Consider the following 26,009-nt stretch of genomic DNA (forward strand, 5'->3'; position numbering starts at 1 on the left):
CTTGTGTCTCACTGAACCTTATGATAGATGCAAGTGCAAGGAGAAGAGCAATTTTCCGAAGAGCAATTTTCATGTGAGAAACTTTAATTCAGCTCTACGAATCGGTTCGAAAGGCTGCTTCATTAGTTGCGAGAACACAACATCAAGATGCCATTCTGGAGGAGGAACTCGCACCAGCGGGAAGGTCCTGAAGATCCCTTTCATTCATTTTTTTTATAAGCCTTGTGGACCAGAGGGATAATGCCTTGTTGGTGCCTTCTGCTCTAGACTTGGGGAGAATATCTATGCACTGCTGCATGATTTTCAGATTCCGAAATGTGTAGAATTCAGGAGCCATGAATGTAAGTGGAGAGATGTTGGTTCCGGAGAGCATACCTGACCCCCGTTCCTTGTCAGGAGGGATGGCGGTGGGAGAAGGCGAATGGGCTTAGTCTACAAAAAGAGGAGAAGCTCCGAAAAGCAGTACTGCCTGGGCAATTTGAGAGTGATCAACAGGAAACAACAGAGCTCCATCTTTTTCTTGGCGAGGACTCTGGGGATCAGTGGGATGGGGAAAGCATACCCATATAAACGACCTCGGGAGAGGGAATCAACCGGTGTAGTACCGGCATTTGGTATTTGTTTCCATCAAGAAGAGATCTAGCACTGGTTTTTCCCACAATGAGAATATCCTGTTCAGCTGCTGCTGGTCGAGTTCCCACTGTGGAAGCTGTCCTTGGTCCTGCTGAGAACATCTGCAAGCATGTTTCGGACTCCAGAAAGATGCTAGGCCTTTAAGGATATGCTGTGAGCCAATCCCAAAGCTCTTATGCTTCCTGAGATAGCATGAGAGATCGGGTTCCTTCTTTTTTGTTGATATAATACAGGCTGGTCATATTGTCGGTACAAACCTGTACAGAGGATTTTGCAATTCTTGGTAGGAAAGCCTGCAGCATGAGGAAAATGGCCTTGAGTTCCAAACTGTTGATGAGTGGAGAATTCTGACTTGTCGATCACTTTCCTTGGATCCAAAGATCTTGAAGTGGTCTCCCCAGCCCTCCATGGAGGCATCAGCAGTGATGACAATATTTGGCACTAATGGAAAAAAGTGAGACCTTGAGAGAAATGTGGTATGTGAGACCACCATGCCAGGGTGGGAAACATGTGAAGAGTAATGGAGATTAAGTAGTCGCAGGACCCTTGCGAATGGATCTACTGGAGCTGTCGTTCCCCTTGTAATAGTCTCATGAGGCGTGCCAAGGGGACCAAGTTTATCACTGAGGAGATCATGTCTAGGAGCAACTTGAACAGTGTCACAGAAACACATTGTTTTACTGCAATGCTTTGAGCCAAGTGAGCCAGCCTTATTTGTCTATATTGGGAGAGGCAGGTTTTGTTCTGTATTGTATTGAGATCGACTCAGAGAAATGTCATTGTCTGACTGGGAGTTGTGGAGGACTTTTGCAAATTGACTTGAAACCCAGCTTGGGGAAGAGCGAAAGACAGCTTTTTGTTGTCTTGGCGCGTATTCTGGCAATTACTTTTTTCTAGCAGCCAGTCGTTTAGGTAAGGGAATACCTGAAGACCTTGCTTCCAGAATGCTGCTACTACTGAGGCCATGCACTTGGTGAATATCCATGCAGTTGACATGAGATCTAAGGGAAGGATCTTGTATTGGTGACCAGCTACTGTGAAATGAATATGCTACTTACCAGTATGCATCTGTTCTTGGCATGTAGGGCTGCTGACATTCATATCTATAGCATAGATCGCCGCCTTGTGTTGGGTCCGGATGATTGCACATTGTTGTCCTGGAAGAGTCTTCGAAGTATCACGAGATAGGTGGCTCCTCCCAAGGACTACAGTGCGCATGGGCATCGACTCCATCCCTAGATTGTTTTTAGCCATTGTGGCGAAGATGGAGTGTAACAGTGTGAGCGATGACCATGCTAAGAGTAAGTTTGAATTCTGCAGCCGCTACAGGCGCCGGGGAGGAGGGCGGGCGATATGAATGTCAGCAGCCCTACATGCCAAGGACAGATGCATACTGGTAAGTAGCATATTCAGTTCGAGGCATGTGGGCTGCTGAATTCATATCTATAGCATAGAATATATAGCAGTTCCTCCATTAGCGGAGGCCGCCTGTGCCAGCTGCAGACGTTTGAAAAAGTGTCTTTAGAACAGCCTGCCCTACAGCTGCTTGCTGCTTGGAGTGCACATCTACACAGTAGTGTTTAGTAAATGTGTGTGGTGTAGACCATGTGGCTGCTCTACAAATGTCTTCCAAAGGTATATTCCCAAGGAAAGCCATGGAGGCCCCCAACTTGCAGGTGGAGTGGGCTCTGGGGGGGACCGTTAAAGTGCGCTTAGCCTTGTGATAGCTAATTTGAATACACTTAACGATCCACCTGGCTATACCTGCTTTGGAAATGGGGTTGCCTTTGTGCTGGGCTGAAAAGGCAACAAAGAGTTGCTGTGTCATCCTAAAATCCTTGGTCCTATCGATGTAGTACATCAAAGCTCGTTTGACGTCAAGAGTGTGGAGCATTCTTTCGGCTACAGTCTCTGGGTTTTGAAAGAACGCGGGTAGTTCAATGGTCTGATTGACATGGAACTGTGAAACCACCTTAGGAAGAAATTTAGGGTTAGTGCACAGCACCACCCTGTTTGAGTGAATTTGTATGAATGGCTCTTGGATAGTGAGCGCTTGGAGCTCACTAACACGGCGCAGAGACGTAATGGCTATTAGAAAAGCCACTTTCCATGTTAAAAACTGAACCTCGCATGAATGCAGAGGCTCGAAAGGTGGGCCCATCAGCCTGGTGAGGACCACATTAAGGTTCCATACAGGAGCTGGCGGGGTCCTGGGAGGGATGACCCGTTTCAGTCCTTCTAGGAAGGCTTTAATGGCAGGCACTCTGAAAACGGAGAGATGCTGCCTGTTTTGGAGATAAGCTGCTATGGCGGATAAGTGTATCCGAATGGAAGCATATGCCAGCTTGCATTTGTAAAGATGTAACAAATAACAGATGATGTTGTGAGTGGATGCATCTAGCGGGTTGATGTTGTGTTCTGTACAGTAAATGACAAACCGCTTCCATTTTGCTGCATAGCAAGCTCTGGTGGTGGGCTTTCTTGCCTCCCGTATGATATCCATGCAGTCGGGAGGCAAGTTAAGGTAGCCAAATTCTAAGACTTCAGGATCCAGATCGCCAGGTTGAGCTGTTGCGGGTCTGGGTGCTGAATGTCGCCATGGCTCTGCGTCAAAAGTCTGGGCGTGAGGTGCAGCCTTTGATGCGGTACCACGGAGAGTTCTAGAAACGTGGTGTACCATGGTTGGCGTGCCCACGTTGGAGCAACCAGGATGAGTGTCATCGAGTGTTGCTTTAGCTTTCGTGCCACCAGCGTTATGAGAGGTGCTGGGGGAAAAGCGTACGCAAATTTGCCTGACCAGTTCATCCATATCGCATTGCCCTGCGACTGTGGGTGAGGGAACCTGGCGGCAAAGCGTTGGCATTTTGCGTTTTCTCTTGTGGCAAACAGGTCTATCTGTGGATGACCCCACTGCTGGAAGTACGGGTGGAGTACTGATGGATGTATCTCCCACTCGTGCATTTGGTGGCTGTACCTGCTGAGCAGATCCGCCATCTGATTGTCCTTGCCCGGGAGGTGTTCCGCCATGAGGAAGATGTTCCGCTGAATGGCCCACTTCCACATGCTCTGAGCCAGATGAGACAACTGTGGAGAGTGTGTACCTCCCTGCGTCTGAATGTAGTACATGGCCGTCATGTTGTCCGTCCGGATCAACACGACTTTGTTGCACAGATGTACTTTGAATGCCTTCATTGCCATGAAGATTGCCATCAGCTCTAGGTGGTTGATGTGCATCTTCTTTTGCTGCGTAGTCCATAGTCCCTGCACTGTGTAGTGGAGTACATGAGCTCCCCAACCCTGGAGAGATGCGTCCGTTGTCAGGATAAGTTGTGGCACAGGCTCCTGGAACGGTCGGCCCTTGCAAAGGTTGTGTGGATTCCACAAATGCAGAGAGTTGTATGCCCGACCGGTCACCAACACTAGGTCCTTTAACTGTCCGTGAGCCTGATTCCACTGACGAGCCAAGCACTCTTGAAGCGGATGCATATGTAGCCTCGCGTGCGGGACTATGAAGATGCAGGAGGCCATCATGCCTATCAACTGCATGAACACTCTTGCTGGAAGCGAGTGTTGCGGTCTGAACTTTTGGATGAGTGACTGAATGCTGTTGATCCTCACAGAATTCGGCTGAGCCGTGTCCGCCAGAGTATCTATCGTCGCGCCCAGATACTGCCGCACATGGGCTGGCTGAAGGTGCGATTTGGGATAATTGAGTGAGTATCCCAGACTGTGAAGAAGGTGAATGGTGTGGGACATGTTGGCGGCGCACAGCTGGGCCGACTTTGCTTGGACAAGCCAGTCGTCCAGGTAAGGGTAAACGTGAACGTTCTGCCTCCTGAGGTGCGCAGCCACTGTCGCCAGGCATTTTGTGAACACCCTGGGCGCCGTGGTCACTCCGAAAGGAAGGACCTTGAACTGATAATGCTGACCCTGAATCGTGAATCTGAGGTATTTTCTGTGTGATGGATGTAGTGGAATGTGAAAGTATGCATCCTTGAGATCCAAGGTTGCGAGGAAGTCTCCCTGGTTGAGCAACGGAAGAACTTGCTGCAGCGTCAGCATGTGGAAGTGTTCTGAGAGAATATACTGGTTTAGGGGTCTGAGGTCCAGAATGGGTCTGAGGGACCCGTCCTTTTTTGGGATTAAGAAGTACAGGGAATACACTCCTGTGCCTTCTTCCTCCACCGGCACGAGCTCGATTGCCCCTTTTTGCAGCATGACAAGTACCTCCTGCTGCAATAAGTGCAAATGCTCTGTGGACATAGGACGGTGTTTTGGTGGCATGTTGGGTGGAGTGGACGTTAACTCTAGACAATAACCGAACTGGATAAGTTTCCTGACCCACCTGTCTGTGGTGATGGATTTCCAGACTGGCAGGAACTGCTGGAGCCTCCCCCCGACAGGTGTTGTGTGGTCGGGGGGCAGGGCGTCACTGCTTGGTGGTGGCAGAGGAACGGGAGTTGTTATTTCCACGGCCTCTGCCTTTGGCACTGTTGCCCCGATAGCCGCCTCTACTCTGCTTGGTGTAAGAGGACTGCGCCCCACTTTTAGTGTATTGCGTTTGCTGGGACATCTGGCCTCTGGAAACACCTCTATTGCCTGAGCGACGAAAAGTATTGCCCCGAAACTGTTGGGACTGGAGAGCTCCCATGGACTTTGCAGTCTCTGTATCCTTCTTTATTTTTTCCAGTGTGGCATCCACCTCAGGTCCAAACAACCTATCAGGGTTGACCGGCTGATTGAGGATGGTGGTTTGTATCTCCGGCTTGAAACCGGAGATTCTGAGCCATGCCCGACGTCTCAACATCACACTGGTGTTAATGGCCCTGGCCGCGGTGTCCGCCACGTCCAGTGCACATTTAATAGAAGCGTTGGAGATGAGCTTCCCCTCTTGAATGAGCATTTCCGCCGCCTCTTTATACTGATCGGGTAGATGTTGTAGCAGGGTCTCTAGTGTGTCATAGTGCGCCCTGTCATATCTGGCCAAGAGTGCCTGAGTGTTTGAGATACGCCAGATATTGTCTGCTTGAGCCGCCACCCTCTTCCCTGATGCCTCCAGCACTTTGGATTCCTTGTCTGGGGGAGGAGCATCACCAGTGGTTTGCGAATTCGCCCTCTTACGGGCATTAGAAACGACCAAAGAGTCCAATGGCAACTGGCCCTTGATGTAGGTCGGGTCGCCAGGTGCAGGCTTATATTTTTTTTCAATTCTAGGGTTGACCACACTGGCACGTGTGGGTTCTTTAAAGATGTCTGCAGCATGTTTGAGAACCCCTTTCAACATTGGGAGAGTTTTGACAGTTTTCTCTGCTGTGGAAAAGGTATCAAAAAGGAAGTCCACGTCAACAGGGTCAGCATGCAGCTGGACGTTGTGGTTTGTAGCTGCCCTCTCAATGAGAGCATTAAATGCCGCAGAATCCTCAGTAGGAGAGGTTTTGACATTGTACACCTGAGTGTCCGGGGCAGTTTGTGGATCTCCTGGGTCCCCTGCATATGCCCAAGAGTCCTGGTGATCTTCAGGATCAGTGGTGGCAGGAAAGTTATACTGTTCGTCATCACCTTCCCCAGCCTCCACATCTGAGTAAGTGGGTGAGGGTGTAGCAACTCTTGGAGTCTGTGTAGCAAGTGGCTCAACCAGAACCGGGGAATCCGTAGAAGGCTTCTTGCGCTTCAAAGGAATTGTGTAGGATTCCAAAGGCTGCGTCGCCGTGATCTTCCTCTTGTAGAGGGTAAGTTTACCGGTGTCGGCGTCGATAAAGTGTTCCGACTGTTCCTCCACCAAGGGTTGTCGATGCTTCAAGCTCACAAGCTGCGTAGAAGGTTTCAACCCAGCAGACCCTTGCACGGGCGCGTTGGTGACCGACCTAGGTGCGAAGGCCTTCGGTGCCACCTTAGGCGGTAACGTAAACAGGAGCGGCGTCGAAGACGTTGGCGTCTTGGCAGCCTGCTTCGGGGTGGAAGCATCCTTCGGATCGACCGCGAAAGCCTTGTTCCTGATGCGTTGCAGTGAGTCCGACACCTGCTTCGTAAAGGAAGCGGACGGTTTCGTCGACCCGACAGACGTCTTCGGTCCACCAGCGTGTGAAGACTAGAGCGTTGATGTCTTGGTCTTCTCTGGCTGAGGTACAGGAGCAGCTTTCTTAGGTGCGCCGTGTCCTCCTTCCGCGCCGACGGCCTTCGGCCCCGACGACTCCGGGTCGGCGGCCTTGTCTTCCGGGGTTGGGGCCCCAGTCTTCGGCTCGACGCCCTTGCTCGATTTTGGATCGACGCCCTTGACCGACTTTGGCTGGACGCCTTTGGTCGATTTCACCGGGTCGACAGCCTTCTCCGGCTTCGGCTGCCCCGACATCACGGAAGACGAGGGGGCGGCCAGAGGGACAGACGTCTTCTGTTTCGTTGGCGTTTCCATCACTTTCGGTTTCGTCGACACCGAGGGTTTCACTTTCGATTTGTTTTGACGACCGGCGGCTCCGCAGAAGTGTCCGTAGCCGGGCCCGTAGGCGAGGCCGTGGATTTGGGTGCAAGGTCTTGGGTAAGGCCGTGAGGCGATCCCGCAACCTGAGCCTTAGTGATTGTTCGAACGGGGCATAGCTCTTCGCCCGAGCTATCTTCCATGGCCCCATAGGCCTCATTGTCGTCTCCTACCTCGTCGACGACTTCTTCTGCATCGAGCGCTTCGACGTCCGCGTCGTAGTCGCAGTCGATCTCCTTCGCAGGAGGTGAAATCTGCAGATGAACTTCGTGGTCGTCTGGTTCTTCTCTCTCGAAGATGTCCACCGGTGCCGGGGCCGACTGCTGGGCCTCCAGGCGCGCCACGCCCCGAAGTCGAATCGTTTTCTTCGATCAAAACCTGGAACAAGCCATACAGTTGGCTTCATCGTGGTCCGGCGACAGGCACTTGTTGCACACCGGGTGGACGTCGATGTGGGGATACTTCGATCCACACACGGGACATTTCTTGAATGGGCTCCGTTCCATGATGGAAGCCTTGTTGCGTCGACTGGGCCTCGAGCACCAAAGAGTCACGCGACTCCTCGGGACGTCCAACTCTGGAACCGAGCCGGAACAGAGTTGGGCACCGAGCGCAAAAACAATACAAACGGTATAGGAAAAGGCCTTCAGGCCTTAAGAAAAGTCTATATCGATTCCGAACTGGAGATAACGAATATACATCCGAACCCAATGGCGGAAAAAAACAATCTGGGGATGGAGTCGATGCCCATGCGCACTGTAGTCCAGGGGAGGAGCCACCTATCTCGTGATACTTCGAAGGCTCTTCCAGGACAACAATGTGCAATCATCCGGACTCAACACTAGGCGGCGATCTATGCTATAGATATGAATTCAGCAGCCCACATGCCTCGAACCGAAGATATTTGCAGTGTTTGAGATGTATGGGGATAAGTAAGCAAGCATCTTTCAGGTTTAGAGATCTCATGAAGTCTCCACTGTTGAGCCGATGAAGGATGTCGCAGACAGTTATTTGGAAGGATTCTTTGCGGATGAACTTATTGAGCTTCCCGAGATCTAGGATTGGTCTTCACTCCCTAGATTTCTTGAGGACAAGGAAAAAACAGGAGTAGAATTATTTTCCCTTTTTAGCTCCTGGGACCTTCTCTGCTTCCTACCGCAAGGAGGGAGGTGCTCCTTTTGGCAGAGTAGTTGGTGGTCACTCTGTAAACTCCAGGGTATAGACATAGTTGAGAAGGTCCCATACCCATCTGTTAGAAGTGATGGTTTGCCAATACTGGAGGTAGTGAGATTTTCACACCCACTGGGTGAGAGGATGTTGTAGCTAGTACCTGGAGAAGGTCACTGTTTGCGACCGGTGTCACAGCTTTGAGGAAGTGGTTTTCTGTGAGGCCCTTGTTTTGAGAAATCAGATATAGAGGTTTGCCAATAAGATTGTTGCTGGTATCATGTTCTGTACTGTGTCTGGTATAATTGGTATTGCTGTAAGCGCTGGTATCCACACTTATAGGCGCAGAAACCACGACCCCCAGCTCCTCTGAAAAGTACCTTATGTATTGAAGGGTGTCTAAAGACTTTGCAGTATCGGTGTCTGTTTTGATGACAAGCAGAGCCTCGTCGATGTGCTTGCCAAACAGTGAGTCACCGTCGTAAGCCATGTCCAGTATTTCTGATTAAACCTCAGGTCGAAATAAGGTCGCCTTTAGCCACTCTTGTGCCGGCTAGCTGATGGAAGCCTGTGGATGCAATGTCCATGGCACTGTCTATAATTTCGGACAATGTCTGCTCACCCTCCAGCAAGATTTTCTTTGCTTCAGGAAGTTTGTCTTCAGGAATGAGGTCAATGATATCCCCAATATAAGACCGCATCTGGAGTTCATAGCAGACTATAATGGCGAGGGAGTTTTGCTGCCCGCGCTGTAATTACGGATATGGTGGAATATCTTTTCAATATGGTATCTAGACGGAACTGCTCCTTGTCTGTTGGAGTGGAAATAGGAGTAGACAGGCTTTTTGACCTCCTCTGTGCCGCCTGTGACATTACAGAGGCAGGATTGGGGTGCCCTGTCAAACATGACTGGGAGTCCTCCGGCGCTCTGTACTTGAAATCGTAAAGGAAGCAATCAGATTGCTTCACTGACATGGGAAGGTGAAATCTGACTGTGGCACTCTTCATGAGATTAGGAACCCCCAATATACTCTGGAGGTTAATCAGTGTGGCGAGGTGGAGGTAAGGATGGAGTTGGCATTCCATAGCTGTCCCATTCATCCAGGGGTGGTTGACCTTCCAGAATTCGCCCTTATTCCCTTTCCTTGTCTGAGGAAGAATGATCATCTTTGGGCAGTGCCGCTACATGGGATGCAGGTGTCATTCCAGTTGTAGCTGGCAGAGGAAGGCGTGGTGGAACCAGAGGAGTAGTCAGTGGTGGTGGTGTGTCAACAGGTTGCTCTTCAGCGGGTTGCGGAAAACACCTGCGAAAGTCACATAGTATGACCTGAAGATAATGCACCAGTGAAGTAAGAAGTGAATTGTTCTGCTTCGGAGGGGGGGTCGGAATAGTACTCTTGTGGTTCATAATACCTTAAAGGTGGAGGATAATACAGTTGTAAGTATTGCCCCTATTTATATTCCTCATCTTCCTCCTGATACTTTACGTTCAGCGCCGAAGGGCTGTGAACTGGGCCAAAAACGCCGCCATCATCCAATCCCTCAACGTCCTGTAGATGGCTCGGAGACCGAGGTGAAACCTTGATAGGTGAGGCGATCTCAGGGCAGATGAATGTCCTGGAGATCTTGGTAACTTTTCTGGTCCTAGATGGAGGCGTCAACGGTACCAACGTCGAGGGAGCAATCGTGGACGGGATCATCGTGGGCGGGGCCGTCTTCAACGGGAGTGTTGCTGAAACCATAGTCGCCGACGGGAACCTTGAATGTAGACAGTGGGATCTTCATTGATGAGATGGGAATGCCGATGGATGCCGCTATCGTTTTCACCGTTTATTCTAGACGATGACATAGTGGTGCTGGTGGTCCTCGACGATTGCCTCGGTGAGGTCGTTGTCGGTAGGGACCTTGTGGAAGACATTTGAGGAAAAATTACATACTTTCTCCTTTTTAGGTCTCGCCAAGCGTCGCAGCGCATGCACTGCTCGCTCTGCGAGGTCTATTGTCGAGTTAATTTCGGAAGTGGAGTGGAAGCTCCGCCCATGCTTTTCATTGGCAGGTGTCATCCTTTATGGTAAACGCTGGCCTCCGATTGAAAGTGAGGCTTTTTGGTGACCGCCCGATCTCCTTTAGGCCCCGCCCACCCGGACTCGATCATTTGCTTGCAGCTTGAGAATGTCTCCTTTAATTAGTGGGTGAGAACTTATTTTTTTACATTCATGCAATGGAGACGGCTTGTATTTTTGTGTATACATATATGCACTTTTGTTTCCTATATGTTTCCTGTTTATCAGTATTTATTATGCGCATAATTGTCTATGTGTGTCCAATATCTGATTTTTCTTGTGAACACTGGTCTCTCTATGTGTGAGCTCTCTGTGCTTGTGTGTCCTTTATCTGTGCTTGTCTTCCATATGTGTCTGCCCACCATTGATGCAGTTGCTTGTATTTTTTTCCCTGCACATGTGAGTTTCCGGTTTACTTTTGCGTATGGATTTTTTGTGCATATGGCCGCTCCGGTCTGTTTTTCCGCGCATAATTTTCTGTTAAGTGTGTTTACAGTGCGTTTGTGCGCATGCGTGCGCAGACGGCTGCTGCAGTAATATACCGCTTGATTCCCATTAATGAATAAAAGGGAATGAGAGGCCCCAAGGAGATGCCACCGAGCGTGACTGGTTTGGAGATGCACGAGCCGCGCGCGATGAAGCCAGCTGGATCGGTCAGTGCTATCAGAGGCTGGCAATACGGACTACTGGACAGCCAGTGTAATTTTACAGGTCGCCGCCTGGGTCAATACTAGGCTCCGGAGACACCACCTGTGCATCGATCCGCTGCTAATGAAGGCATGAAATCATCAGCCGGCAGCTGCGTTGTAGCATTAACAGCATTTGCAATGCAACAGGTCTCGCATTTACACGAGTTTGAGCTATTGGTATTGTAAATGACCATGCCTTTTATTTATGTTTGTGTTTTTGAAACATAAATAGAACGCATTGTCATTTACAATTTCAATAGCTTAACCCCGAGTAAATGCGAAACATATTGGATTGCAAATGCTTGTTCTTAGAGCTATGAGGCAGGTGAGAAGTCTTGAGGGATTGCCTGGACCCCTCTAACGCTCCTTCTAGAGATCGATCCCTTTTATGAGATCTGGCAGAGGAGCCACTGTCCTCATCAGAAGAAGTCTTCTGAGTCTTGGTCTTCTGAAGTCACAAGACTAGCAGCCTTTCCCGGTCTCCTAAAGCTTTTTGAAGAGAAAGTGCGGCAAATTTTGCACTCCTTGAGCTCATATTTTGGATGGAGGCAGTAAATGAAGTTCTTATGTGGATCATCCACATGGATTCTCTTCTTCCCACAGGTCTTGCAAGGACTGAAAAAGGCTTTCTTGTCAGACATATTGGCAATATGTAGAAGAATAAGCTTTGAAATGAGAAAAACTGAGCCGAGCTCAGGGAGACTTCCTTCAAACATGACGATGTGAAAATCTGAGGGAATCAGCCGCTCTTGGGAGGATTCTAGAGGGTACTACTACCTGATTGGTCATAGTTAGAAGTATGGTCCGTTTTTAAAAAGGACATAGATAGGCTATTAAATGCATGGCCTTTGGCCATTTTAGCTCATGCTAAGTTATACATACTGCTTTACTATGGTACTGTGGGACTCCCACTTCGGTGACAGGTAATCATTCAAGCATGTGAATCTATGAAAGATACCCCAATACTGAATAAGTATGTTTTCAGCCAAGTGCTTTTCAAATGGAGGGGACAGGCATGTGCCAGATGCGGATAGTGGGCAATGCCTCCTCTGGCAGGTGGCAGGTGGAATTAACTCCAGAAAGTAGTTTGCTGGCAAAGAAAATCACTGAAATGAGGTTTGAGTGATTTCATCTTCACATGGCGAATGTGCAGTAAAGGAAGTAAGTGTCCTTTCAGTGAAGTTTGAAAAGGTTTAGCTCTGGAGACATCATACTTCCTATGATACTGGGATCAATTACCTGAAGAGCAGGTTACATCCCTATGAATGCTCTACATACAAGCTCCACAAGGAAAAATTGTATTTTAAAAGTTGTATGGCTTATGTCATTCCATTGCTCTTCTTTCTCTGTCAAGTAGTCATGCATGCAGCAAGACAGCTGGCCTACAAGATGCATCAAACATTTTAATTATAAAGTTAGATAAGCAAGTTGGGGAAACGTATCTTTCTGCCAAGGCAGTGAAAATAAATGTGGTCGAATAACCTGTGTTATTCAGAGCAAACGCACTAATAAACACACTTTCACACAATTATTATTGCAGTGCAAATGCCAAATTAACATATTTTAGAAAAACTGACATGAGAAAAACACTTGACTGTCTGAAAGACTGCCTGTAACTATTACTTTACACAGGAAAACCACCTTCCTTATAGTCATTGGATCTCTTCAATGTGATTTAAACATATTGCTCAAATGCAACCCGTTGCATCCTAGTATTGGTTAAATACCTTTTGTTAATACAAGTACTCTTGAAAACCTGTCATGGCATTAACTACGGACAGAGAAGTGCAGAGCATAATATACTATTTATTACCATTGTTCATAGAGGAGGAGCAACATGACTCCTAAGGGCTACACGTCTCTTGTGAGTCTTGGCCTAATTTTGTTTGTTTATGAATCTTTTTTATTGAATTTAAAATAAAGACAGCAACATCATGTAGTGCAGCATCAAGACACAGCCAATTATAATTACTCTCCCCATAATTGCTAATTCCCCCCCCCCCACACACACACACAACTTACTGAACAGTAGTAGTGTCTGGGTGCTCCTGGCACCAACAATCAGCTCCTGCAATCCCATAAGGAGTAAACAAACCACCACGATGATCGTTCCATTTCCCCCATATTTTGGTGCATTTGCCCAGACTACCCCTACTCTCAGACATCCCTCTCCTTAAGCATGCACCAGTCCATATCTAACCTCCAATCATTCAGTTGCAACGGCTATTCCGCTCTCCAAATACGAGAAATACTGCGTTTAGCCAACATTAACCCCAATGTCATCCAGATCTAGTCCATGTGGGTGAGGTCCAATTCTTCCCATATATTTAAGAAACATCATTTTGGTGTGATCACCACATTACTTCCACAAATATCATTCAAACAAGCCACCACTGATCCCTAATACCCCTCTATAGCCGGGCAACTACATATATTGTGGCAAACATGCCTATTTGGCAACAGTTCCTGAGACACATTGCCTTAGATGCCCTACCCACCTTCGCAAGTGTAGTACATGCATAGAGGCACCTATTTGCACTAGAAAGCACGGCAATATTAAGTCAACAATTACCTCCAATGCTGCCATGCGAACAACCTGGTTACTGTGATAGAAGAAATTTGGAAGAACATCAAAGATGGAGGTTTCTGAAAGGATCAATTTCTGTCAATGTAAAAAGAAGGGCAATAAGTAAAGTAATATAAAGAAAGAAGAAAAAAGATGTACATAGCAATAGGCTACCTGTTGTAACATTACCACCAAGCTGCCCTAGTTTTCATCCATGTAGATTCATTTAAAAATGAACTCCTGCATGACCCATACTTCTTTCAGCGATTATGAATGACAACAATAATTTATAGTTAAAAACGTCCTAGTTCCACATTTCGTCAAATACTTATGTCTCCATGAAGCTTGAGCTCAATTAGGTGTGGCTGGTTAATCGATCCCTCATGCATTATGTTGTACTCAATATGTACTCCTCCCACAGCAATTACTACCACTAGGCATTGACTAATGTTATGGTCCTCCCCAATAACAATTTGGTAAAACATTATGTGGAACTATGTCAATTGGAATTTTTTCTCTTATCTTTTGCTTTGGTCTTCATGTTTGAGATTGAATATTACATTGATGTATTTCAAGAACATAATTCAATTTCAAAATGTTGGTACATTTTACAATGTTGCACCAATTTAATAATATTTTAGACTTTAACTCCCTTACAGGACTCATTGTAAAGGCAAAACTTTTAAAAAGCTTTCCTCATAACAAATCGTCCACGGACATCACATATATCTGAATAGCTTTTATTTCCTCTGACCTATGCATTTGTCTGTGATGAATTATTATTTAACTATGCTTGCGATTTTTCTAGGATAATAGGTTTGTTTTCCTGCTTTATGTTCTTCATTTCTGTAAACCTTTGTTTAGGCAAAAACTTCTAGATTAACAAAGTTCACAATAAGTTCCTTTACCTGCCTTCATAAAAATCCTGACAAGTACAGTGCAGCAGCACATCTATCTTTTTGCAATAGGTACAAATAATGCGCCAAGATGGGAATCTTGAAAGACTGGTGAGGCACAAAGTTGAACATTTCCTCTCAGCGATCCCCTTTGAGTGTTGTTTACTAAAGATGGAATGCTAGCACAAATCTGTTGTGCAAGAATGTCAGGCCAAAACTGATAGGAGAGGGTCTGTTGTGGAATTTCGAGACCCCCTGCATTTGAACTAGACTCACCAAGTTAAGCTTTTTGTAGGGATAAACCGAAAATATAGGTCAAAGACAAGATAGACGGGTCCAACTGTCGAACTGTAGACATGTGTTTCATGAATCACAGTGATTTAATGGTAGCATTGAAGACTCTGCTCATTATTAAATAGTTTTTATTAGCATTCAACAAATTAACAAATCTGCCAGGTCATACAGCAAAGTTCCACAGCATAGCTTAACATCAGTAGTTGGCGTATCAATCATGCGTGTGCATTCTGCTTTTGCGTGGGTGACATTGCTATGGGGAGCAACTTTGTGTGTATAGTTTGACTGTAGTAGGTTGCTGCTGTCAGGGCCTGTCAGTTGGTGTAATGTCTCAAACATCAGAAACTTGAGGGTGGCAAAAGAAAAGGGGGGTTGAGGAAGAGGGGGTAAAGCATGGCAGTGAGTAGGCTGTTGTTTGTAGTACAGATATGAGGCAGGTTGGTGTGTCTGTGTTACTATGACGCTGGGGTGCCCCAGTGTGGTGATGGAGGAGGAGTTCTCAAGACTATCTGGAGGTGTACCCCCTTCTCCGCAAAGTTGTCTAGAGCGGAAGAGGAGATCAGCCCACTGTGGTGAGATAGGCCTACGTCAAAGGTGCCGGGCTTCCACGGACCGTGGGGTAGCCTCTGCCAAAATCAAGTAAGCAATTAAGAAGGTGGCACAACTGCCAGAAAAGAACTCAGACGTTGGTGGCCATAGGAGCTGGACTTAGTCCTCAAATGTATGCATGGATATATGTGGTGATTTTTCTATAATGTAGACCTAGCTGGAAAGCAACAGAGCACCAAATATTGGACATGAGTCCTCGTACATGATTTAGGATCGTTTTCAAGTAGGGTGGATAACATAGGGTTCTACTGTGAGGGAAGGTAGTACATTTTGAAGACATTTCTTTTCAGTTCCTTTAGGAGCTGCTCACAGATAGGAGCTGTTCAGATACTGATGGGGACTGTCATTCCAGATTGTGACTGAGCAGACTATGAAGGCCTGCTTTCTGATTTATATTTCCTTACATTTTGTCAATTCCAGGGTGGTGCTTTCCTGGCACCTGGTTTAGCTCTGACTGCCTGGGTTATTATTTTCTTCTCCACATAAGGGGGCTGCCGCTTTGGATGCCATTCTAGTTTATACAGCCTGTTTTAGAAAGTAATGCAGGCATAGAGGGGAAGCCAATGTAGTTACTTAAATGTTGGGGTGATGTGTCGTAACTTGTTTAGCCAGTATGAAGAGTGCTGCAGTTTGTAGGGGGCCTGTCAGGGGTGTCAGAGTGCTGTGATAGGCATTGCCTTCATACAGGTGAAGGAAGATTAAGATCTGTACTGTTGTTCCAAAGTTAGCTTTGAGTATAGAGTTTAACGTTTTTCAGAAAAAAGAGCTGATACTATGATACTTACTGATTCTCCTGGCGATGTGCTCTTGGAAACAGAATTCTGTGTTGAAGGTGAATTTAAGTCCCCTGGCTGTAAGCAGTGGGAAAATACAGTCAAAGTTTACACTGAAGTTGAGGATGCTGGTGAGTTTGCCATGTGACTGGAGGCCGAAGACAACAATGAGGGGGCACCATGGAATAGAAGGCAGGATGGATGTCTTTTTGCAGTCATTTTTGTGCATTTATATTTCATTTTTTTGTGAAAAAGTGATTCATGACGTACTAAATGTGGAACGGGAGGATTCAACAGAGGATTGACGAAGTGTTTTAATGCTTTGAAGAGTGCTGTGATTCTGTTAGTCAATTTGTTGATGGGGATCATGTGGAAGTTGGCTGTTTGATGAATGATCTATCTGTGTGTCGAGTGGAGTTCATTAAGTTGGCTGCGGTCATCAAAAATATTGGACCATCCCCATTTTATTTTTGGTTGAGTGTTGAGCACTTGTTCTTAGAGAATTTGTTGATTTAAGAGGAGTTTAGAGCCTTGGCTTGAAAGATGGTGTTTTCAGTGATACAGGTAGTTTCACAGGATGTTTGGTGCAGCGCTGTGTATGTTGAAGAGTATATTGATATCTAAAGTGGGCTGGTAGGAGTATGTACCAGCTGTTCTATTTTCTTTTTACCTCTATGGATTAGGTTAGTGTGGAGGATCGAGAAAGGAATGTCACATAGGTCTATGTATGACCTGTTCTATTTTCTTTTGACCTCTACGGATTAGGTTAGTGTGGAGGATCGAGGAAGGAATATCACATAGGTCTTTCCAGACCAAGGATTTCATTTGGAGAAGTAGATTTTTATAGCATCAAGCTTTATGTTGGTTGCATCTCTGTGTAAAAGTCACGTGATATAGTAAAAACAGTGTTTCTGGTCTATGTGTGGTACTAAAAACCATTCAGTATCTTGACAACTGAATGTTCATTCTCTAAACTGTAAACCTAAGCAAAAGGACATCCAAGCAACAATTACACCAAGAGAAAAGGGTGTATTCAATAAAACTGACAGAAAACGTAATAAGAATTGTGCACCAGTCACAGTACACTTTAGGACCTTAGTTTTAAGAACAAAAAAATTAGAGTAGCACTGGCATGCTCAGAGCACCTGAAATAATTTAAAATCGAATAATTGCCTTGTACTGCAAGACTAAGTACATATTGTCACCTTAGACTACAGCAGAGCACACAACCTGACCTAAATACCAATCAGAGTACCAGGGCCGTCTGGTCCAGAGGAAGGCTTTTCTACCTATTTTCATCCAGTTTCAGGACTCCAGTTTACCTTAGAAGTTTATTTATTAATGGGCAGCAAATGTGAAACACCAAGACCCAGATGCACAAATCTGTACACCTATATTCCCTTTCATCTGATTTCCTGTGTAGCCAATCGAGGGAACAAAAGGTAAAAAAAAAAAGGAATCTTCAACAAAAACCTCTTCGAGACACGAGACAAAAGGAAGAAATAAATGACCTTCACCAATGACAAAACAAGATCCTGTGAGTATTCTTTTTATCTAATCATCCTTTAGCAGCACCAGTCGAGAGGAACTTGTGTTTATTTCTTTAGATATAGCAAAGGCATCTATACACTTGAAGGGATGTACCTGATGAAGGTTCGAGACAAGTTGGGCTCAGACCGACTTTGTGGTTGGGTACACTTCCTCTACACTGCACATAGTGCCAGAGTTGTAAGAGGTGGGATTGTATCTACAGAATGGGCGGTGGGGCGGAGTACACAGCAGAGATGTCCCCTCTCTCTGCTGCTATTCGCTCTGGCACTAGAAACCCTGGCTGTAAAACTTTGGAAAGACATGAGAAACCTGGGCGTTGAGATTGGCGATACAACACATCTGAGATCTCTATACGGAGATGATGTACTTTATTTTAGAAGGCCCGGAGACTCTGTGCCACACATGTGGAGTAAACTTAGACAAATTGGAGTTGTTGCAGTCCTCAGAAAAAACAGGTAAAAAAGGCTGTTGTTCCCGTTGGGACACCACATCCTATTCCCACACCTGAACAGTCCAATTTGGGCTTGCAGTGGGAAATGGGTACATTTAGATATTTGGCAATCATAGTGGCCCATACAACAGAGGGACAATGCTGCCATGACACAGATGAGCTGCTGGCGGGCCTAGCACGGTGGTACAAAAGGGGGTGGCGATGAACGGAGCATATGAACCAATCAAACACTCACACCCAGTCAATAGATCTGGGTTTAATCCATCACCGTTCTTTAGCCCACTCTGCCACCCCAGTTCAGACATGGCCATATGCAAATCAGTCTGACCCTATGCCTCATGGGAACAGTCCAGCCCGAACTGCCAAGCCATGCCTTCCCTGGACCGGATTCAAGCTTCCTTGGACCGGTTTCTGGCATTACAGCCGTCTTCAGCCAGGCTTGCTTGAATCCAGTGGCAAAGTGAGCAAGGGACTTACGTCTGAGCATACCCTGCCAACTTATGGCAAACAAAGCGGTACAAAAGGGGGTGGCGATGGACGGAGCATCTGAACCAATCAAACACTCACACCCAGCCTAGCACGGGCCTCATATTTCAGGAGCACGTTACCACTCTTGGTGAAGGGGCGGATCATGGTTGCGAAGATAATCTTCCGGCCCATATGCCTCTAAGTAGTTTAGAATTCACTAAAGAACAAGTTACTTACCTTTGGTAATGCATTATTTGGTAAAGGCAATATCTATCTGCAGATTCCTTAACTTTGAATTCCCCAGGCGTCAGGTTGGATCTGGAAACTTTTGCATGAGCAGTACCACTTGTGTGCGCAGTCGGGTGGCTCCATTTGGCTCTGCGTGACGTCGTTCTCATTGGTTATGACGTCGCAGTCACCTATATAGGCGCCACCCAGGCACGTGGACGGACGTGAGTACTTTTCACTTTTCCACGCCAGAAGAGTGGAGCCAGGAAGTGACTGACTTAATTGTGTGTCTAGGGTCCTGAAGAACAAGTTACTTACCTTCAGTTAGTTATAGATTCCTTACCTTAGAATTACCCCCAGGAGTCAGACTGGCCCCGGGGAGTTTCTCTCTTAGCAGTACCCCTGCACGTTGGGAGGTTGCGTTGGTTGACTCCGAGTCAGTCATCGGCGTTGTGGTCACCGGGTTGACTTTGCAGTGTCTACTTAGATGCTGCCCCTGCGTGCTGATGTTAGTTCTTACACGACCTTCCACGCCAGAAGCACAGAGCCATGCAAGACACTGACCACTGGTGGGCCACAACTAGGGCCCTGTAAGGGAGTCCCTAGCCCTAGAAGTAAGTTCGCAGAGCGGCGTGGATGGGTTGGGCGGTAAAGAAACTATAACTAACCTATTCTCTTACAGATATACCATTACCGAAGGTAAGTACCTTGTTCATCTGAAAGAGACAGTTAGTTATAGATTCCTTACCTTAGAATAGATACACCAGCAATCCCCAGAGGAGGATCTGCGAACCAAGTTCACATCAGACAGTCCTGGAGGACTGAACGGGCAAAGTAGCCATACCACTGGACTTGACTATCCAGGCAGTAATGTCTGGTGAACGTGTGCATAGATGCCCACCTGGCCGCCTGGCAGATGTCAATAAGTGAGACCCGACGTGGCAAAGCAGTAGCTGCTGCAGTAAATCTAGTGGAATGAGCCCGCAGCCCCACCGGAGGTTACCTTTTAGCTAAACCCTAACAAATCTTTATACAAAGGACAACCCATCTTGAGATGGTACGCTTTTGGACAGCCCGCCCTTTCTTGGTACTCGCATATACAACGAAAAGTTGATCCTCCACCTGGAAATCTTTAGTGCGGGCAAGGTAGAAGGAAAGCGCACATTTGGGTCCAGACAATGGAGTATCTCCTCTTCCTTGGAAGTGTGCGGAGGTGGGAAAAAGGTTGGCAAAGTAATGGTTTGTCCAATGTGAAAAGCTGTAACCAAGGAACAAGGTCTTGTCCGAAGCACCACTTTGTCCGGATGCACAGAGAAGAAAGGGGCTTAGAAGAGAGAGTCTAAAGCTCACTCACTCTGCGAGCAGAGGTGATGGCAACAAGAAAAGCAGTCTTTAGAGTAAGGAGCCTGAAAGGACCGGTTTGAAGAGGCTCGAAGGGAGCACACATTAGATTAGTCAAGAGAAGGTTCAAGTCCCACTGAGGCATTATGAAAGGAGATGGAGGAAAGAGGTGACTAATGCCCTTAAAGAACCTGTTAACAATAGGGGACTTGAACAAAGAGGGCTGATCTGTTAGCCAAAGAAAAGCAGAAATGGTTGCCAGATAGCCTTTGAGGGCCCCCAGAGTAGAGCCCTGCTGGGCCAAAGAAAGAAGGAACAAAATAACCTCGGAAAGAGGGGAAGAAAGGGGAACCACAGCCATTGCTGTGCATCATGCCACAAACCTGTTCCATTGACAGGCGTATACCGTCTTAGTGGAAGGATGCCTGGCTGCCAAGATGATATTACAGACTTCAGGGGGAAGGTCAAAGGCTGCCAACTGTCACTGCTCAATCTCCACACAAGGAGGTAGAGGTTAGACAGGTTTGGGTGCAGGAATGTCCCCTGATTCTGCAACAGAAGATCCTCCCGAAGGAGGCAGTCTGATCAGAGGATCAATAGCCATGCTCAGGAGCTCGGGGTACCAGACTCTTTGTGCCCAGTCTGGGGCTACAAGAATGACTTGGGCCTGGTCGTGCTTGATCTTCTTCAGCACGCGATGCAGAAGTGGTACAGGCGGAAAGGCATACAGGAGGCCGCAGTTTCACTTGGCACCGACGGCGCAGTTCGTCCGCCCTGGCGTTCAGAGAAACTGCCAGGTGTTGAACCACCAGGGTCATGCCCTGATGTTCCAGCCATGTCCAAAGGCGAAGAGCCTCTTGACAAAGGGTCCACAACCTCACCCCACCCGGTTTGTTGCAATAGCACATAGCGTTGTCTGTGAACACCTGCACTGCCTTCCCATTGAGGGAGGGAAGGAATGCCTTCAGTGCCAAGCGAATCGCCCAGAGCTCCAACAGGTTGATATGGAGCCCCGACTCCGCCAAAGACCAGACTCCTCTGATCTCCACCTCTCCCAAGTGGCCATCCCAACCCAGGAGTGATGCATCGGTCACCACCGTGAGGTCTGGTTGGGGAAGGGAGAGGGATCAGTCTCTGACCCAATCCTGGTTCGTTAACCACCACTGCAATTGATGGTCAGTTCCCTCCGAGATCTGGACGCAGTTGGGGATATTCCACTGATGTTGCGCCCACTGGAACTTCAGGTCCCACTGCAGAGGCCGCATATGCCATCTGGCATGATCCATCAGCAGGATGCAGGAGGCCATGAGGCCCAGCAGCCCCAGGGTCATTCTCACCGAAATGTGGGATAGATGCTGAAACATTGGCATCATTGCCCAAATATCCTGGACTCGCAGTCTGTAGGATAGGCCGGAAAATGCACTGTGTCCAGAACAGCTCCAATGAAAAGGAGCGACAGAGGGAGTCAGGTGTGACTTCGAGCACGTTGATAGTGAACCGCAGCAAAAGCAGGAGGTCTCCCATAGTCTGGAGGTGGGAGACGACAGCCTGGGGTGAGCTCGCCTACAACAACCAGTCGTCAAGATAGGGGAAGACTGGAACAACCGATCTGAGCAGATGAGTTGCGACCGCCATCACTTTTGTGAACATCCGAGGGGCACTGGTAAGACCGAAGGGGAGCACAGTGTACTGAAAATGCTCGTGGCCTACCGTGAACCGTAGTGGATGTGAAAATAGGCATCCTGCAAGTCCAGTGCCACCATCCAGTCTCCAGGGCAGACAGGACCTGAACCAAGGTTAGCATTTTGAACTTCTTCCGGAGGAAGCGGTTGAGGGCCCTGAGGTCTAGGATAGGACGCAGGCCCTTGTCCTTCTTTGGCACCAATAAGTAGCAGGAAAAGCAACCACAACCAACTTCTGGGGCAGGGACCCTTTTGCCAGCTCCCTTGGCCAAGAGAGCTGAAACTTCATGGCGGAGAAGCGCCAATCGATCCTCCGACATGCAATCGAAAGACGGTGGCATGGAAGGAGGGGAAGTCTCAAAGGGGAGGGAGTAGCCCCTTCGGACTACCTGCAACACCCACCTGTCTGGCGTGATGGTTTTCCAGTGGGGGAGGTGATAGCGAATCCAGCCACCAACTGGTCACTGATAGGCCTGAAAGGTCAGACTAGGAGGGTTTGGAGGTTGCAGCAGGGTGAGGAAGGGTGGACTGGCCCACTCGCTGGCTCCAAGAAACACCTCGCTAGGTCCTACGTTCGCGGCCATGGAGAGGATGGGCAGCTTCCGGAGGACCGGTGGCTGGACTGGGTTGGACTTGGTGGGGTGCTCCTTCCATAGCCACGAAAGGGGCGAAAGGCAGACTGCAGTGGACGGGAGGACACAGCGACGCCTAAGGAACTGGCCAAAGCTCGAGAATCCTTAAAGCACTCCAGCGCCGAGTCTGCCTTGGCACCAAAAAGGCGACGGGCATCTAAGGGCATGTTCAGCAGAGTTGACTGTACATCCCCCGAAAAACCAGATGTCCTCAACCAGGCGTAGCACCGAAGGGCTACCGATGTGGCAATCATTCTGCCCAGAAAGTCGGAGGTATCCAGTCCACAGCGATTCGTGAAGTTTGCTGCGTCTCTCCCAACTGCCACGGTTTGGGACAGAACTGCCTGGGCCTCCTCCGGGCACTGAGGCAGCACTTGAGCCATCTTATCCCAGATTGTGTGGGAGTATCGACCCAAGAGGCATGAGGTATGCACAGACGGCAGTGCCAAGATGAAGAAAGAGAACATGTGCTTCCCAAGATGATCCAGCTTCTTGGATTCCCTTTCTGTGGGAGTAGAAGGGAATGCATGCTTGGAAGAAGCATAGACCACCAAGCTCTCTGGGGAAAGGTGTGGGGTGAGGAAAATGGGATCGCCCCATAGTAACCACTGCCTACTTCTGAAACCAGGACCCTCTCTATAGCCCTCTTGGCCAAGAGAGCTGTAACTTCCTCTTAGAGTAAAGTTAAATTATCCTCCGCCAACCGTTCTTTAAGTGGCGGAATACAAGGAGGAAAAGAAAGGAAAGTCAGAGAATAGCCATCCTGAATGGTCCGACTGCAAGTCCAACTTGTCTGATGTTTTGGACCTCCAGTGGGGAAGATGATGATGGATACTCCCAACAACTGGAGTAGCATGGTCTTGCAGAGTCAGACTAGGAGTGGTTGGAGGCTGCGGCTGCCAAGGCCTGAGTGGTAGACAACTTCTGGATTCCATTCTGAGGTCGGAAGGACCCGCGCCAACGTCCTTGCACAACTTGGGAAGCCTGTGCCGGACGGTGGCTGGGATATGGTTGGCATGGCTGGAACCCCATTCTATTGCCATGAAAGGTCCACAAGCTAGGCTGGCCACGTGGTGTTACTGAGTGGCCCAAAGATCTGGGCTTAGCAGGAGAATCCTTGAAGGGCTCAAAGGCCGATTCCTCCTTCTCTTCAGAGAAAAGATACGTCAAAAGGCATGTCCATCAAATTAGCCTGGACATCGCATGAGAAGCCAGATGTTCTCAGCCAGGCGTGGCAACATAAGGCCACTGTTGATGAAACCGCTGTGCCCATCGTGTCAGTAGTGTCAAGGCCACACTTATGGTGAATTTTGCTGCATCTCTCTCATCCTTCACTGCCTGGAAGAGAACTCATACAGAGTGGGAGAAACGGCCCAATAAGCATGCAGTATTCACCAACATCAATGTCAGACTGGCCAAGTGTTTCCAGTCTCTTGGATTTCCTATCCGGAGGTGCGGAGGGGAATGTGCCATGATAAGTAGAAGTCTGCACCACCAAGTTCTCAGGGGTGGGGTGATGGCCAAGAAAATTTGAGTCGCCTGGAGCCCGGGCTAAGGCGACGTGCAATTTTCCTATTCACAGGAGCCCCTTCTGCTATGCTTGAACCATGTGCCTAGTAGGACATCAGTAAAGGCCTCATTAAAGGGCAATAGGGGTTCAGAGGTAGAAGCACTTCAGTCAGGCGATTAGTCCTGACCTGCACAGAGGTGTAACTCCAATCCAAAAACCAAAGCTGCCCTCCTTACCACCATGGCATAAGAAACCCCCTTCTCCATAGCCATAGTTAGAGGAGAAAGCACAACAGTATCTGGGGATGTGTCCAGGCCACTGGCCTCCCCTAGTTCCTCATACCAGTCCATCTGTTCCACAGACACATCCTGGTGCTCCAAAGGGTCCATAGGACCGTCCCAGTCCCCTCCCGTGCCTGAAAAAATGATAATGACCAGGCGTTAACATAGAAACTCTGGGTTCTGCCGGCACCGACTCATCGGGGATAAGGATGGGGCTGGCACCAAAGGCACCAACATTGGATCCGACGTCAGGGAAGGTTGGGCTGGCACTACCGGCATCACACCCGAAGTATGGAGAAATTCCCTTGAGGTGAGTTACAAGCAGGATTATATCAATGCTCAATTCTGAGAAAATTATTCTTACATATATAACACAAACATATAGCAGTTAAAAAGTCATTTATTATATATCAAAGACATAACATTAAAACTAATTATTCTAACTAGCTAATCTGATCAGCTAATAAAAAAACATGGATACATCACAATCAATTATGACCTGCATAATTGAAAAGCAAGACAGAAGTGTAAAACATAAAATTGTTGGATACAGTTTGTACATTCGAACTCCTTTATGGTTTCATCGATCTTATGTTACTATCGAATCTGTGAATCGCCCATCGATGCTGGAGTCTTGAATTGTACCAAGGATGGCGTCGACGCGTTTCGGTGGAATAAACAGATGAAAACCACCTTTATCAAGACTTTCTGTATATCTGTCGTGATAGGGAATTAGTTGAATCTCCCTAAAATGTATATACACACAATTAGAGTAAAATAATAGTCTGGTACATCTCTACACAGTAATACACAATAGGGACATAAGTACATGGTTGACTTCCCTATCTCAAACCTATTTCTTCAGTCTAATTGTCATAGAACTGACATTTGTTAAAAAAAGCAGACATGTTGTTAATCTCTATGTTTCAACAATCTATAACATAATGTAGATGATAAATCCACTACACTGTATATACAACAAAAGTCATAATTCATCCTGTGGCTAAGCAAGACATGAGATAAAAATATCAAGTGCTCACTCGCAATTGGTCTCCTGGAGTCTTACATTACATAGGCAATTTTCTATTGGTAGACAAATAAAATACTCGAGAGAGTCCTATGTTCAATCACAGACTTCATGGAAAGCCACATAATAACATCCTAGTGTGATTTTTAAACCACTATATTTCTTTGTTTTGGGGCTCACGGTGGCGTCAAAGTTATTAGTTTGGGGGATGCTTACCCTAGCGAGACTGGCAGCTGGTCTATTGATGTCCAAATCTGTATCTTGTATATATTGCAACGATAAACTAGGATTCGGTCGATTTTCTTTCCTAAATAGGGGGTATACACTAGTTAAAGAGATGCATACACGTGACTTCTACCAATATTATGAATTATAGAAGCTTGTAAAAAGCCTACCTATTTAAGCTTTTGCGAGTATTTTGCTGGTTTTTTGCAATTATATGTCACTATTCACCTCCTGAAGGAATAGTTCAAGAATATTTGACCATTGTTTAGAAGGTTTGGCAGAACCTGGAAGGAAAATAAGAAAAGAACAAAGAAACTCATTTGTTCTAAATGTTAAAAGTTCTATCATTAATTTTGTATCCTTCCAATTTATCTAAGAACATACCTGTAATTTGATAAATCTGAGCACAGAGTCTCCCTGGTATATACGGGTCAATTCCGTCTCGCTCTCT

At 47.3% G+C, this 26,009-nt stretch overlaps 1 protein-coding gene across 10 annotated transcripts in view; it reads right to left on the reverse strand.

Annotated features, from left to right (window-relative positions):
• ACACB (acetyl-CoA carboxylase beta) overlaps positions 1–26,009 on the reverse strand; it is a 2,338,068-nt gene that overhangs the window by 1,167,943 nt on the left and 1,144,116 nt on the right. For all 10 annotated transcript variants that reach the window (XM_078667379.1, XM_078667377.1, XM_078667383.1 and 7 more), the window contains one exon: positions 13,597–13,686. In XM_078667379.1, the coding sequence (XP_078523505.1) occupies positions 13,597–13,686 (90 nt within the window). The remainder of the gene's footprint in view (positions 1–13,596; positions 13,687–26,009) is intronic.

Source organism: Lissotriton helveticus, chromosome 11 (genome assembly GCF_964261635.1).
Source record: "Lissotriton helveticus chromosome 11, aLisHel1.1, whole genome shotgun sequence".
Classification (NCBI taxonomy): domain Eukaryota; kingdom Metazoa; phylum Chordata; class Amphibia; order Caudata; family Salamandridae; genus Lissotriton; species Lissotriton helveticus.